Below are 14675 nucleotides of genomic sequence, written 5' to 3'. Positions count from 1 at the left end.
TGCCAGGGACTCCAATCTAGGATCTTTTGGAGAGACTGCTGAAACTTTTTCAGTGCTTGGACTATTACCCCCTGCTACTCTTCTGCATCAGGCACCACTGAAATAGCCTGGGGTGACCTGGAGCATTGCAAGCATGATTACACAGCCCTGGGGGCCAAAGAGGCCCAGGTGGTTTTCTCCTCAAGCCTACTGGTGAAGGGCTCAAGGAAGAGTTCCCACTAAGAGGGAACAATTCCACGCAAAGATACTTCCAATAAACAAAGTATTTATTGGCTTATGAAAGCAATTTCACTAAAAAAAGATCGTTTATTCAATACATCTCTTCAAAAGTAAACCACATTTACCTGATTTTGGAACTATACATCCTGAACATATCCAGGAGTTTGGTTTCAGGTAATATACTAAAGCCTAAAGCAAGCTTGGGAAAACAGATTTTACTGCTATCAACTAACTTGCAAAAGCCATCATCACCTTGTATTGATCATGGCTCAAGACCCAATTAGACATACAACCCAAACACATCATCAGCTTAAGTGAGTTAGCAATTTTGTCAAAATGAAGTTGCTACACTCACAGTCAAGCTTCTCTGTACCAAAACCAACTGCAATATGGAAGCTGAAGACCACCACAAAACCAGCTTTTCCCTACAGGGAAAAGGAGAGCATTTTAATGATGGGATGGAAACCTGAGATTAAAATTGTTCTGGGACTGTTCTTATATAGTATAGAGTCATTTTATTATCTTTATGTCTTCTTCTCATGAAACTAAATATTCTCTTATACAATTTCTCCCTCTACATCTCAAATTCAATACACTGAAGTGATGCTTCCTAATGTATCTTCTCTGTTATTGTCAGGTGCATACCTATACATGGAAATTTACCCCAGATTAAAGGATGGACAAACTCAACATCCTCAATTTAAAGAGTTTTGATTATATAGCTGCATCCACACAAATGATTACTTTTAGCTACACAGAACACCACTTAATTAGTCCTCCACCAGAGCAGGTGTATCATTACAAAAGCAATAGCTAGGTCAAATTATTTTACAATGCAGTATTTTATATTAGATGCCTTGCTGGGTTTGTTCATCAGTGTTTGGTACATTCCCCCACCCCAGGCCCCCAAGAAAGGGAGCATGAAAAAAATTTAAGCAAAATTTTAAAATGTAACCAAGATACATATATACATATACCCACTTCCTATCTCAGAAACACAAAAGATGCCGCTATGTAAAAGCTGACATCAAAGCCTTGTACACCACTTATAACACAAGCCCCAGTATTTAAATATATTCACTACATCAATAATCTTTTGCGTCTCTGGGGAACAAAGATGATGATTGACTAAAAGGGCACCTTACTCAAATATGAAACTGGTACATGAAACTTGCCATGACATACAACTAGCCTGAGTAGTCTATAAGGGTACCTGAAAGATATAGTTGCCATAAGCAGTATCTATTTACTTGTTCTGGAAAGTCATTGATGGAAAATATGGGGGGTTTCCTGTTTAGAGGCTATTGACACTAACGGTGAGACAACAGTTAAGATAGAAAGGTGAACGCTGACATTCATCCCTCAGTAACTGACAACCAGCCATCTTGGATGTGACTGATACTAGAGCAAAAAATCCAAAACTGGATTTTGTAAGGTCAGCCTTTGGAAATTCCTTTCCTTACCTCCTCTACCTCTGTATAAACACCCCACCTTACCTCTATATAAACATTTAAAATTAAATTCTAGAAAGCATGTCTAAAAAACGTAGCTCCAAAACCACAGAAGGGCTGAAACAACGCAACACAGAGATTCACAAAAAATAAGGATTCACTATTGTCAATCCTTATTGCAAAAAGCTGTCCTAATAAATCCTTCAGCTATTCATGAAGTGATGAGGTCAACTCAAAAAAGTAACATACTGAGTACCTCAAGCTGCTCCCCAAAGACAGAGAAGTCTATACATTATAGTTAATTACCAGTTATTTTCTACCTAATAGAAAAGGACCTGCAAAGACCACAGAAAGAAAAGAACAAAGAAGCTTAAAGACCAAAAAATGAAACTGCAGTAATTTTAACTGTACAGTCTGAGTTAACAGCAGCAGGGTTTAATAACATTATCCAAATCAAAGCTTCCTCCTGCAATGACTTCCTAGGAAGTTAGGGAAAGCACAACACCAAGAAATCACCCATAGTGGCACGTCCAAAAGAAACCAACTCCAACTCCTCCACACATGCTTAACTGAAAGATTTTGGGGGTGTTTGAGGAGAGGGGGGGAAAAAAAAAAAAAGCCAAAAAAAAAATTTAGTATCCACATATTCACTAGAAGTTGCTACACATGACTTCCCCATATCAATAGTTCCACTGTTCCTAAGAGCTGACTTCTCTAAAACAGCTCCATACATGTATTGCATAGCTCTGACACAGCCTTTGACCTACAGAGCGAGAAGATGCCAACTTTGTTTTCACAAATTAAAACTCTTCTGTCCTTGTACCCCAGAACTGAGCTTGTAATATGCCACAGAATCATTACATCTATCCCCAGGATATTTTAAAACAGATTAGCCATGATCATAATGGTCCAAGGATGTGTTAAATAAGCGCTGTAAGTTACAGCAAAGTATTTATCAAACTATAACTTAAACAGTAACAGTGAGCACAAACTTTCAAAAAGATTCAAATTGGGAAAAATTAATGTCCTACACAGAAGCTGCAAACGGAAGGCAGCAGAGACTAATGTTTTGCAATTACCAGAAAAAAAAGATCACATTAAGTAGTTACAACAGTTTGTTGTAAGAGTAGAATGAGTTATAATAGGGAAGACAGTAATACTTATAGTGTGTAAGAACAAAAGAATAGCCATGCTGGATCAGAACAAAGGATCCTCTAGACGAGAGCACTTCTCCTACAGCACTCAAAAGCGAACATCTTGGGAACTGTGCAAGAGCAGACAAGTAAATAGCAGTTATTTCCCAAAACATTCTTCCAGTCTCCAGCAAACTGACAGTTCAGACACTTTCTGAGCCAGAAATGGTGCCTTTATACTTAACAACCTTTCTTTTCTGCTCATTTGTAAAGTTGCCACTTAAATTTAGTTAAACTTGTAACATTTCTTGAAGCATGATGGTGTGAATGTCAATGCTTATTTACATTTTGGATGAAAACCTGTAGCTCTTGTACTGACAATAACAGTAAAGAATGAATAAAAATAACTTACTGCATAAATACTGTTATTGTCACCAAAAAATTGAAAGGGAGGAAGATAAAGGTTTTCATTGCACAGAAGAGGCTTTGGCTTAAAGATGATGGGATTTTAAAAGCACCTTAGGAATTTTATGAAGCTGACACCATTAGGCACACCTAAAAATACAAATAAACCTTCTCAGAAACTTATTTTTCTGGGAAGAGAAAAAAAAGTTCAAGGCATCAGGGCATTCAGGAGTGGGTGGGGTTGGGGTTTTCTGTTGGTTTTTCCCATCTTTAGGAGACTGAAATGGAAAACGAAGGTGAAAAATTATTTCTAATCAGTAACTCCACAGTCCATCGGCATCAGTGTTTATTATGCTACAGAAGTGTATTTGAAACTCTTATTCACCTAACACTTTTAATTATCTTTACTATGGAAGCACCTAGAATTGCAACTAGAAGTCATACCAAGAGCCATTCTAACTGTGGCACTGTACTGCCTGAACACAGCTAACTCCGAAAAGGCAAACCACTTGTGGGCTTTTATCACTTCTCTAGGATCTGAAGCTGACGGAGCCATTTATCTTTCCTCAGAAGGAGTTTAAAATATTCTTATTGTTACTATCATAATACAAGTCTCATTTTAAAGCAAGCTAATAAAATCTGTTTTACACAGTTATTTCACACAGATAGAAGCGCAGAGAAAAGCTCGGGTAAAAAAATTGCTTTTCTAGTTCTCCAACTTCAGAAACAAAGAAAAATACAAGGAAAACAGATGCAGCTTAACCCCAAAACTTTTTAAGTGGGCAAAGAGAGGAGAAAGACAATTAATTGCTATTCATTTTAGCATTTTATTGTTAACGATTACCTTAAAATTGGCTGCTGCCACATATCCAACAGTTTGATGTACTGCAGTACTGTGTTCTACAGCTTTATCCCTTAAGATTTTTTCTGCCAGCCTACATTTCCTGAGCTTTCTGGTCCAACACACTCCTGACACACTTCAAAGTATGTTATGGTTCACCAAGCACCCTTACCATAAATTTATAAACACAGCACTTTATTATTTAAAATATAGTTTCCATAAAGAAGCTATAGAAGCTTACCACACCCTTGAAATACAGGCCAGTCTGAAAATCAAGGTCATACACACTTATTCCAAGCCAGCCTTGCACAAACCTCATGCATTACAGACAAAAAAAGCTCTCTCCCTAGGCCACTTCTATAAAGCATAAAGAAGGAAGACAACAAGCTCTCAGTTTAATGATGAAGCACCTTCACGCCACATACTTAAACGCATATCTGCACAAAGCTCTTCAACCAAGGGCAGCATAAACTTTGAGTTCAAACTTAATTGCATGCATAGAAATTTAGGTCAAAACCCAACTCTGTTTTTATTCAGGTTACAACATGCCCACTTTGCAGCAGACAGCAAATCTTGGGTTTTGACAACCTTCCAGCACCATCCTACATTTCCTCCACAGTTTTTCATTCCTTTGGCTTACTCTCTACCCACTCACTCTTTATGCATCACTCTTCAAACATCGATCAGATATGTGTTCAGAGAGAAATACATTAATCCTTCATTCCTCTATTTACACACCACTCCACTCACGCCAAACAGCATTAACAAAGCATTGTCCCTGCATGTGATTGGGGGTCAAGGAGCTACTCGTGTTCACACTAGGATACCGATTACTCTCTTGTGTAAGTACAGCAAAGAACATAGGAGAAAGCTGCATAACTTGTCATTGACATTGCTTACACCATTTGTTGCAGAAGCTAGTAGGTGGGGAGGAGGGATCACACTACAGAAAAAGAAAAGATAGTCCCGTGATTTAGGCAATGCAATTATAACCCACAGAACTAAGCTCTATTCCTCTCTCCTCTACATAACAAAAAGTCCCAAACCATAACCTTTGTCTTATTTAAGCAGATGTCACACATTGTATGTACCTCACACTTTGAATATTTATCTGCAAGTAAAACCAAAAGAGATTCGTGACTGAAGACAGACCACTATAAAATTGCTATATACTCTGACAGAATGGAAATGGATATAGACATCTTGGATCGGGTGCAAAAAATTAGCAAGTAGTATTCACATTGCTGACAGACTTTATGCCTCTAGCTATCAGCAGGTCTTAACTTTGGTGTTTGGTGGGGGGTTTTGTTGGTGGTTTTTTGTTTGTTTTTTACACTGTTAAAGTTCACACTTGAGAAACTCTCATAATAATACAATAAAGATTCATGAGAAAAATAACACTGTCCTGAATAAAAAGAGAATTGAAGTCAACTCCCAAATTATGTGTACTAACAGAACCCCTGCATATCTACCCATTTAGTACAGCTAACAGTATTACAAACTAAATAACAAATCAAGTCAATAAAAAAATGCAGGTCCTTAGAGAGATCATGCAGTGACACACATAAGCAGTACAGGCATATTGTTGGAATAATCACTCTCTCACTTCTGAGCAGCTACAAATCTGACAATTCCAAAATATTATAGATTCTGTTTCAAAGTAAGCAGATAGTCATCTTGGCTCTAACATGTTTCAAAAGGATCAAAGATACAACATTAATCCAGCCCTAGCCAAAGCAAGAAACCCTTTCTTCTTGGTCTCTGGCAATCAGCAAACTGCTCATATTTGGTAGGTAAACTTGAACACTCAACAGCAGTACCTACAGAGCAATAAATTAGTCAGTTCAGAGTGAGGGACTATGTACTCTATTTGACATCCAGTACTATGCCTGAGCATATAATTCATGCTATGCCTAAGCATGTAACATTTTAAATTCAAATCCTCAGGTTGTGCAAAGAAAAAAAGATTGATGACTTAGAATCTTGACTCATGGAAAAACGAACCAGAGTAGATCAATACTTAAACCAAATGAAGCACAAAAACTTTCAGTCCAGAAGAAATTGAGAAAAACACTACATGCCATTCACAAGTTTTTCTTCTGGAGGTTAGGGCAGGGAAGTTTCTAATATGCTGTGGGAAACATTAGAATAACCACACACAGACACCAATGACCTTAATGTTTTTCTGGCAGTTGTTTGCATTTGGACTAAGAAAAATGGGGAGAAAACCAGCTCAGTCACCAGAAAACCACACCAGTTATTTCAAAAATAAAGTTACAACACAGAACCAGCAAAATCCATCGTGTAACAGCAGCAGCTAACCAAGTCTTAGAGCCAAACACAACCCCAGAACACCCACCTCAGAGAGCACTCGCACTAGCCAGCACCACAGAGATGGGCACTGCAGCATGCACTGAAGGTCAACATTTTCAGGCCCTGGTTTTATGCTTCCCCTAATCACGTCAAAATAACGGGACCGAAAATCGCCCATCAAGACACACTTTGCTTCATGAATTAAAACACCGAGGAGAACTACTGGATATGGGGAGACAAACCACGCACCCCTCCGCTCTGCACACTTCCAGCAAAAGAGGCTACTGAGGAAGGAGACATGGAGCGATTCACCGGGCGGAGGGACCTCGTTAAGCATTACACGAAGTGCTGACAGCACGTTTCGTTTCCACGGGTTACGAGATCCCTCTCCTTTCCCCCTCCCCCGCCAGTCCCCAGGGCCGAGTCAGAGTGAAGAGGCGTTTTCTCCCCTCGCCCTGTCCCTCCACCCCAGGGAACCCCTTACCGACACGCACCGCGCTCCTTCATACCGTGTGTCCCCCCCCCGATCCCCACACGCGAAAAGAGGCGGCGAGGGCCCATCCCTCGCTCCCCGCCCGCCGGCTGGGATGCGTGTCCGTGCCTGCCCTTGGGGTTCGCCTCTCCCGCCGGCCGGGGCGGCGCGGGGGAGGGGAAGGCGGTCGGTCCTCACCTGCATCCCCGGCAGGCCCGTCTGCACTGGGGAGTGAGCCATGGCGGCGGCAGGGACGCGAGAGGGAGGGAGCCGGCTTTCCTCAGGCGGCTCTGGGGGACGGGGCTTAGCTCATCTCCACGCTCTCTCACACACACAGCCGTTCTCCTTCTCGCCCTTCCCCCGACCGAGCAACGCCTGTGCGCCGGCAGCGTGAAAGGGGACGTCCCAAGCTCGGGCTCTTCAGGCCCCCGTCACGGACGCAACGGCAGCCTCCTCATCCCTCCGCCTCCTCATCCCTCCTCATCCCTCCTCCTCCTCCTCCTCCTCCTCCTCCTCCTCCTCCTCCTCCTCCTCCTCCTCCTCCTCCCCTGGCCGCGCGCGCAGGGCGGCCGTTACTGGCGCGGTCGCGCGGGGCCCTGCCGGCAACACGATGACAAACCTGAGGGAGAAGGAGGAGGAGAGGCAACAGCAGCGCGCGCGCGCGTCCGCCCGCCCCGCCTCTCCTACCCGGCTACCTGCACGCGTTACCCCGCCCGGTTCCCACCGCCGCCGCCGCCATCGGTTAACGGCCGGAGGGGAGCGGGGAGGCGGAACTCCCTGAGCGCCGCCCGGCCGTACGTACCGTGGGGTACAGAGACCCGCCAGCGCGGGTCTGAGTCCCCTGAGCACCTCTGGCAGCGTCGGCTCCCGGGCGCCGGGCTTGCATCGTCCTCAGAGTGGAAGGCGGCAGGTTTCGGACCGGGGCTGCGGCCTTGTGGGTTTTGTTTGATTTCGCCCTTCCCCTTTTCGGTGGGGACAGCCCACAACTGAAGACCTGCTTCTCCTCTCCCGCAGCCTGAGAGAAGAGCGACTTCCCGGCTGCCGGTGAGGCAGAACAGGTGAAGCGAGGCAAGCATCGGGCTCGGGGGCTGCTCGCTTAAAATAAGGAAACCGGGGTGAAGCAATAGATCAAGATGGCAGAAACCCTAGACATTTTCTGGCATGTCCTTTTCCTGTCTCTCCTTCACTTGGACGCGTTAAGAAAGGTCACGGTAATGCTATCGCTCCACTGAGGTATATGGTTTCAGGAAGCACTTGACTTCCTGTCAGAAGTTGCAAAAGCAGTAAACCAAAATAACGGTCATGTTTTTACAATGCTTCCTAAATGGAATAAGAGTGAGTCAGCAGCCAGAATGAGAAACTCCGGACCCTTGCAAAACCTTTAAGAAGTTGACAGTGTTGTATTTCCTGTATTTAGTCTATTTAAGCTGAGATTAAACAGCTCCCTCACATGATTTCCAACGCACTATGGAATGGTACTTCCATGTGTATTAAAACTATTGAGACCTGTCAGCCAGTGGGTCTGGGATGCACAGCACAGTGGTTCACTGTCTTTTCAACTCAATTAAAGCAGGGTGAGCATCCATTGCAGCATAAATTACTTTTCAGTAGGTAATTCACAAGAGAGTTTGTACAAATCTCTTAACTGCAGAAAACACTTAAAAATATAAAATGGTCTTATTGATACATGGTTAGAATTCCCATTGAAGTTTTTCCTATAGTTAGGATATTCTTTGTTGTCTAACATGGGCTGAGCTAATGCTACGTGGACTTGTTTTCCTGAAGCATGTAGAAACATAAATGTCTCTTAAGATTTCTACCCCTCAGTCAAACTTGAATGAAATTAGCTAACAGCCTTATACAGGCATGTATGTGTACACACACACAATGATTGTTTCCCTGAGAAATTAGACTAAGTATACCAGTTCTTGAGTACAGTGAAACACAGGAAGGATGATGGATGGAAATTGTGTAAAAAAATGAACTATTGGTAGTTTCCTTAATGCTGAAACAGAATTTCAATTAAGGGGTTTGTAACTTCAGGAAATATGAAAATGTTTCTACTGTTTACTGGTATGTAATTTTCTAAGAAATGTATAAGCTTTCATTTGAGTTTTACCTCAGTCAAAAGTCAAATTAAATAAGTCACAAAAAATGGCATCAAAAGTTTCTATTTAGATTGTTTTCTAAAGGGTTTTTGCAATTTTTTTTTTTAAAGTAGAGGTTTACTATCTCTGTGGTTGCTCCACTGTTTGCAGTAAAAATTTTTTGTTTGCTAAGGAGAAAGTCAATGGGCTACAAGTGAGCCTTTTCATTTGTCCCATGAATCACAGAATCATAGAATGATTTGGGTTGGAAGGGACCTCAGAGATCATCTAGTTCCAACCCCTCTACCATGGGCAGGGACACCCTCCACTAGACCAGGTTGCCCAAAGCCCCATCCAACCTGGTCTTAAACACTTCCAGGGAGGGGGCATCTGCAACCTCTCTGGGCAACCTGTTCCAGTGCCTCACCACCCTCACAGTAAAGAATTTCTTTCTAACATCTGATCTAAATCGACCCTCCTTCAGCTTAAGGCCATTCCCCCTTGTCCTGTCACTACACTCCCTGATAAACAGTCCCTCTCCAGCTTTCCTGTAGGCCCCTTCAGGTACTGGAAGGCTGCTATAAGGTCTCCCCGGAGCCTTCTCTTCTCCAGGCTGAACAATCCCAACTTTCTCAGCCTGTCTTCATAGGAGAGGTGCTCCAGCCCTCTGATCAGCTTTGTGGCCCTCCTCTGGACTCGCTCCAACAGCTCCATGTCTCTCCTGTACTGGGGACCCCAGAGCTGGATGCAGTACTCCAGGTGGGGTCTCAGCAGAGCAGAGTAGAGGGGCAGGATCACCTCCCTCGACCTGCTGGTCACACCTCTTTTGATGCAGCCCAGGACACGGTTGGCTTTCTGGGCTGCAAGCGCACACTGCTGGCTCATGTTGAGCTTCTCATCAATCAATACCCCCAAGTCCTTCTCCTCAGGGCTGCTTTCAATCCATTCCTTGCCCAGCCTGTAGCTGTGCTTGGGATTGCCCCCACCCGTGTGCAGGACCTTGCATTTGACCTTGTTGAACTTCACGCAGTTTGCGCAGGCCCACCTCTCCAGCCTGTCAAGGTCCCTCTGGATGGCATCCCTTCCCTCCAGCGTGTTGACCACACCACACAGCTTGGTGTCGTCAGCAAACTTGCTGAGGGGGCACTCGATCCCACTGTCCATGTTGCCAACAAAGATGTTAAACAGTGTTGGTCCCCATACTGACCCCTGAGGAATGCCACTCGTCACTGTTCTCCACTTGGACATTGAGCCATTGACCTCAACTCTTTGAGTGCAACCATCGAGCCAATTCCTTATCCACCGAGTGCTCCATCCATCGAATCCATGTCTCTCCAATTTAGAGACAAGGATGTTGTGCAGGACAGGCTCCAGGTAGAATATCTGTAGACATCAGTTGTTCTTCTCTTATCCACCAATGCTATAACCCTGTCATAAAAGGCCACCAAATTTGTCAGGCATGACTTGCCCTTAGTGAAACCATGTTGGCTGTCACCAATCACCTCCTTATTTTCCATGTGCCTGAGCATAGTCTCTAGGAGGGTATGCTCATGATCTTGCCAGGAAAAGAGGTGACACCAACTGGTCTGTAGTTCCCCAGGTCTTCCTTTTTTCCCTTTTGAACTCCACCATTTCATAGTCACTGCAGCCAATGCTGCCCTTGGATCTTCACATTCCCCACCAGCCCCTCCTTGTTGGTGAGAACAAGGTCCAGCCTGGCACCTCTCCTCTGGAGCTCCTCTATCACTTGGAGAAGGAAGTTATCATCAGTGCAATTCAGGAACATCCTGAATTGCTTATGCACTGAATTCCACTGAACTTTTATTAAGAATGTTTCTTCACCCTAGGTTTTCCACAGCAGAGTTCTAAATCCCATGAGATAATATATTTGGGTGGTACAGCAGTTGTAACAGCTCAAGCTGGGTGCCTCCACCGAGGGACCCTGAACAAAGAAATTCCTGGGCACTTACAACCTTGCAATCTAAGTTCCCCTCCCCTCACACGACAGTTCAGACCAATAGTAATATTAGGGTCTGGGGTCTTCCCATTCTCCATTGGGTCCTTTCTTTGTCTCTAGGCAGGCTGCTTCTCTTCTTGTCTCTAAGGTTGCTGCCTCTGCTGATGGTTGTAGCCTCCTTATCTTCCAGCTTAAACTACCTCTGGGGCCTTCTTTTACTTAACAAGGAAAGGGTTCAGCAAAAGTTCAATATATCTAGGTGAAATTTCATTGCTTGTGGCCTATGGTTTTGGCAAATTTAACCACTTATGCTGTTAGTTATGCCAACATTTATGCTAAGCTTGACAACTAATATTTCCCAACACTTTCACTACCTCACTGTTGTGGTTTAGCGCCAGCCAGCAGCTAAGACCACATGGCCACTCGCTCACCCCTCATCTCCTCCCCCAGTGGGATGGGGAGGAGAATTGGAAGAAAAAGGTAAAACTCATGGGTGAGTATAAAGACAGTTTACTGGGACAGCAAAGAAAGAGGAAAATAGCATCATCAATACTTATAAAAGAATATACAAAGCAGATGATACACAATGCAATTTGCTCACCGCACTGAGCAATTTGCTCACCCTCCTTCACAGCCAGTCCCCTTTATATACTGAGCATGATGTCATATGGTGTGCAATACTCATTTGGTCAGTTACGGTCAGCTGTCCTGGCTGTGTCCCCTCCCAGCTTCTTGTGAAAATTAACTCTGGACATCATACAATATTAAAAATCCTCACTGAGAAAATGGCAGGTTTACCATTGCCTGTGCAGCTTTATTTTTGCTCTTTTCGATATAATTGTTAGGATACTGATTTTATCAGCTGCTTTACTTTTTCTGCAGTTGCGCATTCAGTGCAGAGCGAAAATAAAAAAGGTATACAAATAAGTTTTATCTTTTGTACTATGAAAGGTGTGAAGCTATTATTTTCTGCCCATTAGTATACTCTTTGGGACTTAAATAATTTTCATAAGGTACATGTACCTTATTTGCTCAAGTTGTTTATGTTTTATCTTGCTAATTTCCCCTCTACATTTAGTAAATGCAGGGAAACAAAGGAGCAGATTCAAAACACAAACTCTATGTCGTAAACCAGATACCAGTCTGAGTTAGGTTCTAATGAAGTCGGAACAATGTATTAGAATGTCTAATTTCTGTCAGCTTCTGTATTGTATACTGTATCTTATGTTCTGATATACTTCCAGTTTCTTCCCTGGACTTGAAGAAAATTCTAACCAAATAGTTTGGAATGTAATCTTAAAATAATGAACATGTTTCTGTGAGCTGTTAGTTTTGTAAATGCTAATCTTTCAGTCTAAATTTCAGCTCCATCCCCACAGACTAAATAATAGAAAACTTGCAAATTTTCCTCTCCTTTTCTCAACCTTTTCTGAGAAAAAATGATTTTGTGTGTTATACACCAAAGAAAGGCTACTGTTGCAGAAATCTTTATTAAACGTAGAATGATTACATGTTGTGACAGCCAGCCATCCTAGTACAATGTGAGAGTCTTCAAAAATAAACAATTCTTATGAGTTAGATGGTTCCCTATTATATCTTTTTGAAGCCAGATGTTTCCAACATGCAAAGATTCAATGGATTCATTTTATGTGTAGACTTCTCAATACCTGGTTTGCTTCCCATTTAAAATGATACTTTGGATATGCAGAGATTTTCTGCTTTGCTGGTTATTTAAGGAAAAAAAAAAAATAATTCCATCATGATAATGGCAGTGACTGTGAACTTTTTTTATAAACATTTTCCTTACTGACCAGGACTGAAATTTCTTCTCAAATGAGCAATGTAAGACCATTGATGTTTTCTAAAAAGAAAGACGTACCAGAAACTTAGCTCTTTTAAAGTTTGTGATATACCATAATTAAATAAACATTGCTATTTTGCAATAAATACACTACGAAAAGCACTGTGGCTTGTGACAGATGGGACATTAGTCTACAAAATATAGCACATGAGAAACGTAATGGTGAATAAGTAGCAGGCACAAATTTACCTGGGGAAGAGAGAATGAGGCGGCTGGATGTGTGAAAATACTGCTTGCAGTAAGGTATGGCTACAGGACTATGGAGACTCCCACGCAGATAGGGTTGAGTTTGTGTCCTGGTTTTGGCTGCGATAGAGTTAATTTTCTTCCCAGCAGCTGGTATAGTGCTGTGGTTTGGATTTGGTATGAGAACAATATTGATAACACACTGATGTCTTTAGTTGTTGCCAAGCAGTCAGGGACCTTTCAGCTTCTCATACTGCCCTGCCAACAAGAAGGTGGGGGGCGCCCAAGAAGCTGGGAGGGGGCACAGCCAGGACAGCTGACCCAAACTGGCCAAAGGGATAGTCCATACCATATGACATCATGCTCAGTATATAACTGGGGGGTGGGCCGGGAGGTGGCGCAGCTCAGGAACTAGCTGAGCATTAGCTCCAGGTGGTGAGCAATTGTGCTGTGCATCACTGTTTTGTATCTTTTTTATCATTATTATTATTATTATTCTCTTCTTTTTCTGCCTTATTAAACTATGTTTATCTCAACCCATGTGTTTTCCCTTTTTTTTTCTTTTTTATTCTCTCCATCATCCCAGTGGGGTGGGGGAGAGTGAGTGAATGGCTTTGCGGTTGTTTTAGTTGCCAGCCGGGTTAAACCATTACAGTTTGTCCATCTTGTATGGAACCAATATTAGGTTCCTAGTCTTCTCCTTTTTTTAATTACCCTGTTAATAGCCTGATGGACTTTGTACTCAAAATTAAAGTCTCAATAGTTTGTCAGTAAGGGTCCATTCTGAATACTTACGTTTTAAATATATGACACTTGCCTGTATGATATGACACTTGCCTTGCCACCTGACCAGGGAGACCGAGCAGATGAAGCCCTCTACAGGCAGAAAGGAGCAGCCTCATGCTCACAGGCCCTGGTCTTTATGGGGGACTTCAACCACCCCGACATCTGTTGGAGGGACAACACAGCAGGGCACAAGCAATCCAGGAAGTTCCTGGAATGCATTGATGACAACTTTCTCCTCCAAGTGATAGAGGAGCCCATGAGGAGAGGTGCCATGCTGGACCTTGTTCTCACCAACAAGGAGGGCCTCGTAGGGGATGTGAAGCTCAAGGGCAGCCTTGGCTGCAGTTACCACGAAATGCTGGAATTCAGGATCCTCAGGGCAGCGAGGAGGGCGCACAGCAAGCTCACTACCCTGGACTTCAGGAGAGCAGACTTTGGCCTCTTCAGGGATCTGCTTGGTAGAATACCATGGGACAAAGCCCTGGAAGGAAGAGAGGCCCAAGACAGCTGGCGAATATTCAAGGGTCACCTCCTCCAAGCTCAGGAGCGATGCATCCCAACAAAGAGGAAGTCAGGCAAAACCACCAAGAGGCCCGCATGGATGAACAAGGAGCTCCTGGGCAAAGTCAAACGAGAAAAAGAAGCCTTCAGAGGGTGGAAGCAAGGGCAGGTAGCCTGGGAGGAATATAGAGAAACTGTCCGAGCAGCCAGGGATCAGGTTAGGAAAGCCAAAGCCCTGATAGAAATAAATCTGGCCAGGGATGTCAAGGACAACAAGAAAAGCTTCTATAGGTATGTCAGTGAGAAAAGGAGAAGGAGGGAAAATGTGGGTCCCCTCCGGAATGAAACGGGTGACCTGGTTACCCAGGATATGGAGAAGGCTGAGGTACTTGATGACTTCTTTGCCTCAGTCTTCACTGGCAAGTGCTTGAGCCACACTGCCCAGGTTGCAGAAGGCAAAGGC

At 43.4% G+C, this 14675-nt stretch overlaps 1 protein-coding gene across 4 annotated transcripts in view; it reads right to left on the bottom strand.

Moving 5' to 3' along the window:
• The window catches only part of STK24 (serine/threonine kinase 24), a 63983-nt gene extending 55951 nt beyond the window's left edge, over positions 1–8032 (bottom strand). For 3 of the 4 annotated variants that reach the window (XM_075741107.1, XM_075741123.1, XM_075741116.1), the window contains exon 1: positions 7033–7305. In XM_075741107.1, the coding sequence (XP_075597222.1) occupies positions 7033–7074 (42 nt within the window). In that variant the 5' untranslated portion in view covers positions 7075–7305. Of the gene's footprint in view, positions 1–7032; positions 7306–7636 lie in introns of those variants that run through there. The other variant, XM_075741098.1, reaches the window with a different exon arrangement.
• Between the last annotated feature and the right edge of the window lie 6643 nt (positions 8033–14675).

Source organism: Balearica regulorum, chromosome 1 (genome assembly GCF_011004875.1).
Source record: "Balearica regulorum gibbericeps isolate bBalReg1 chromosome 1, bBalReg1.pri, whole genome shotgun sequence".
Taxonomy (NCBI): Eukaryota; Metazoa; Chordata; class Aves; order Gruiformes; family Gruidae; genus Balearica; species Balearica regulorum.
Note: the sequence above shows the minus strand (reverse complement) of the source record. Positions and strands in the feature narration are given on the sequence as shown.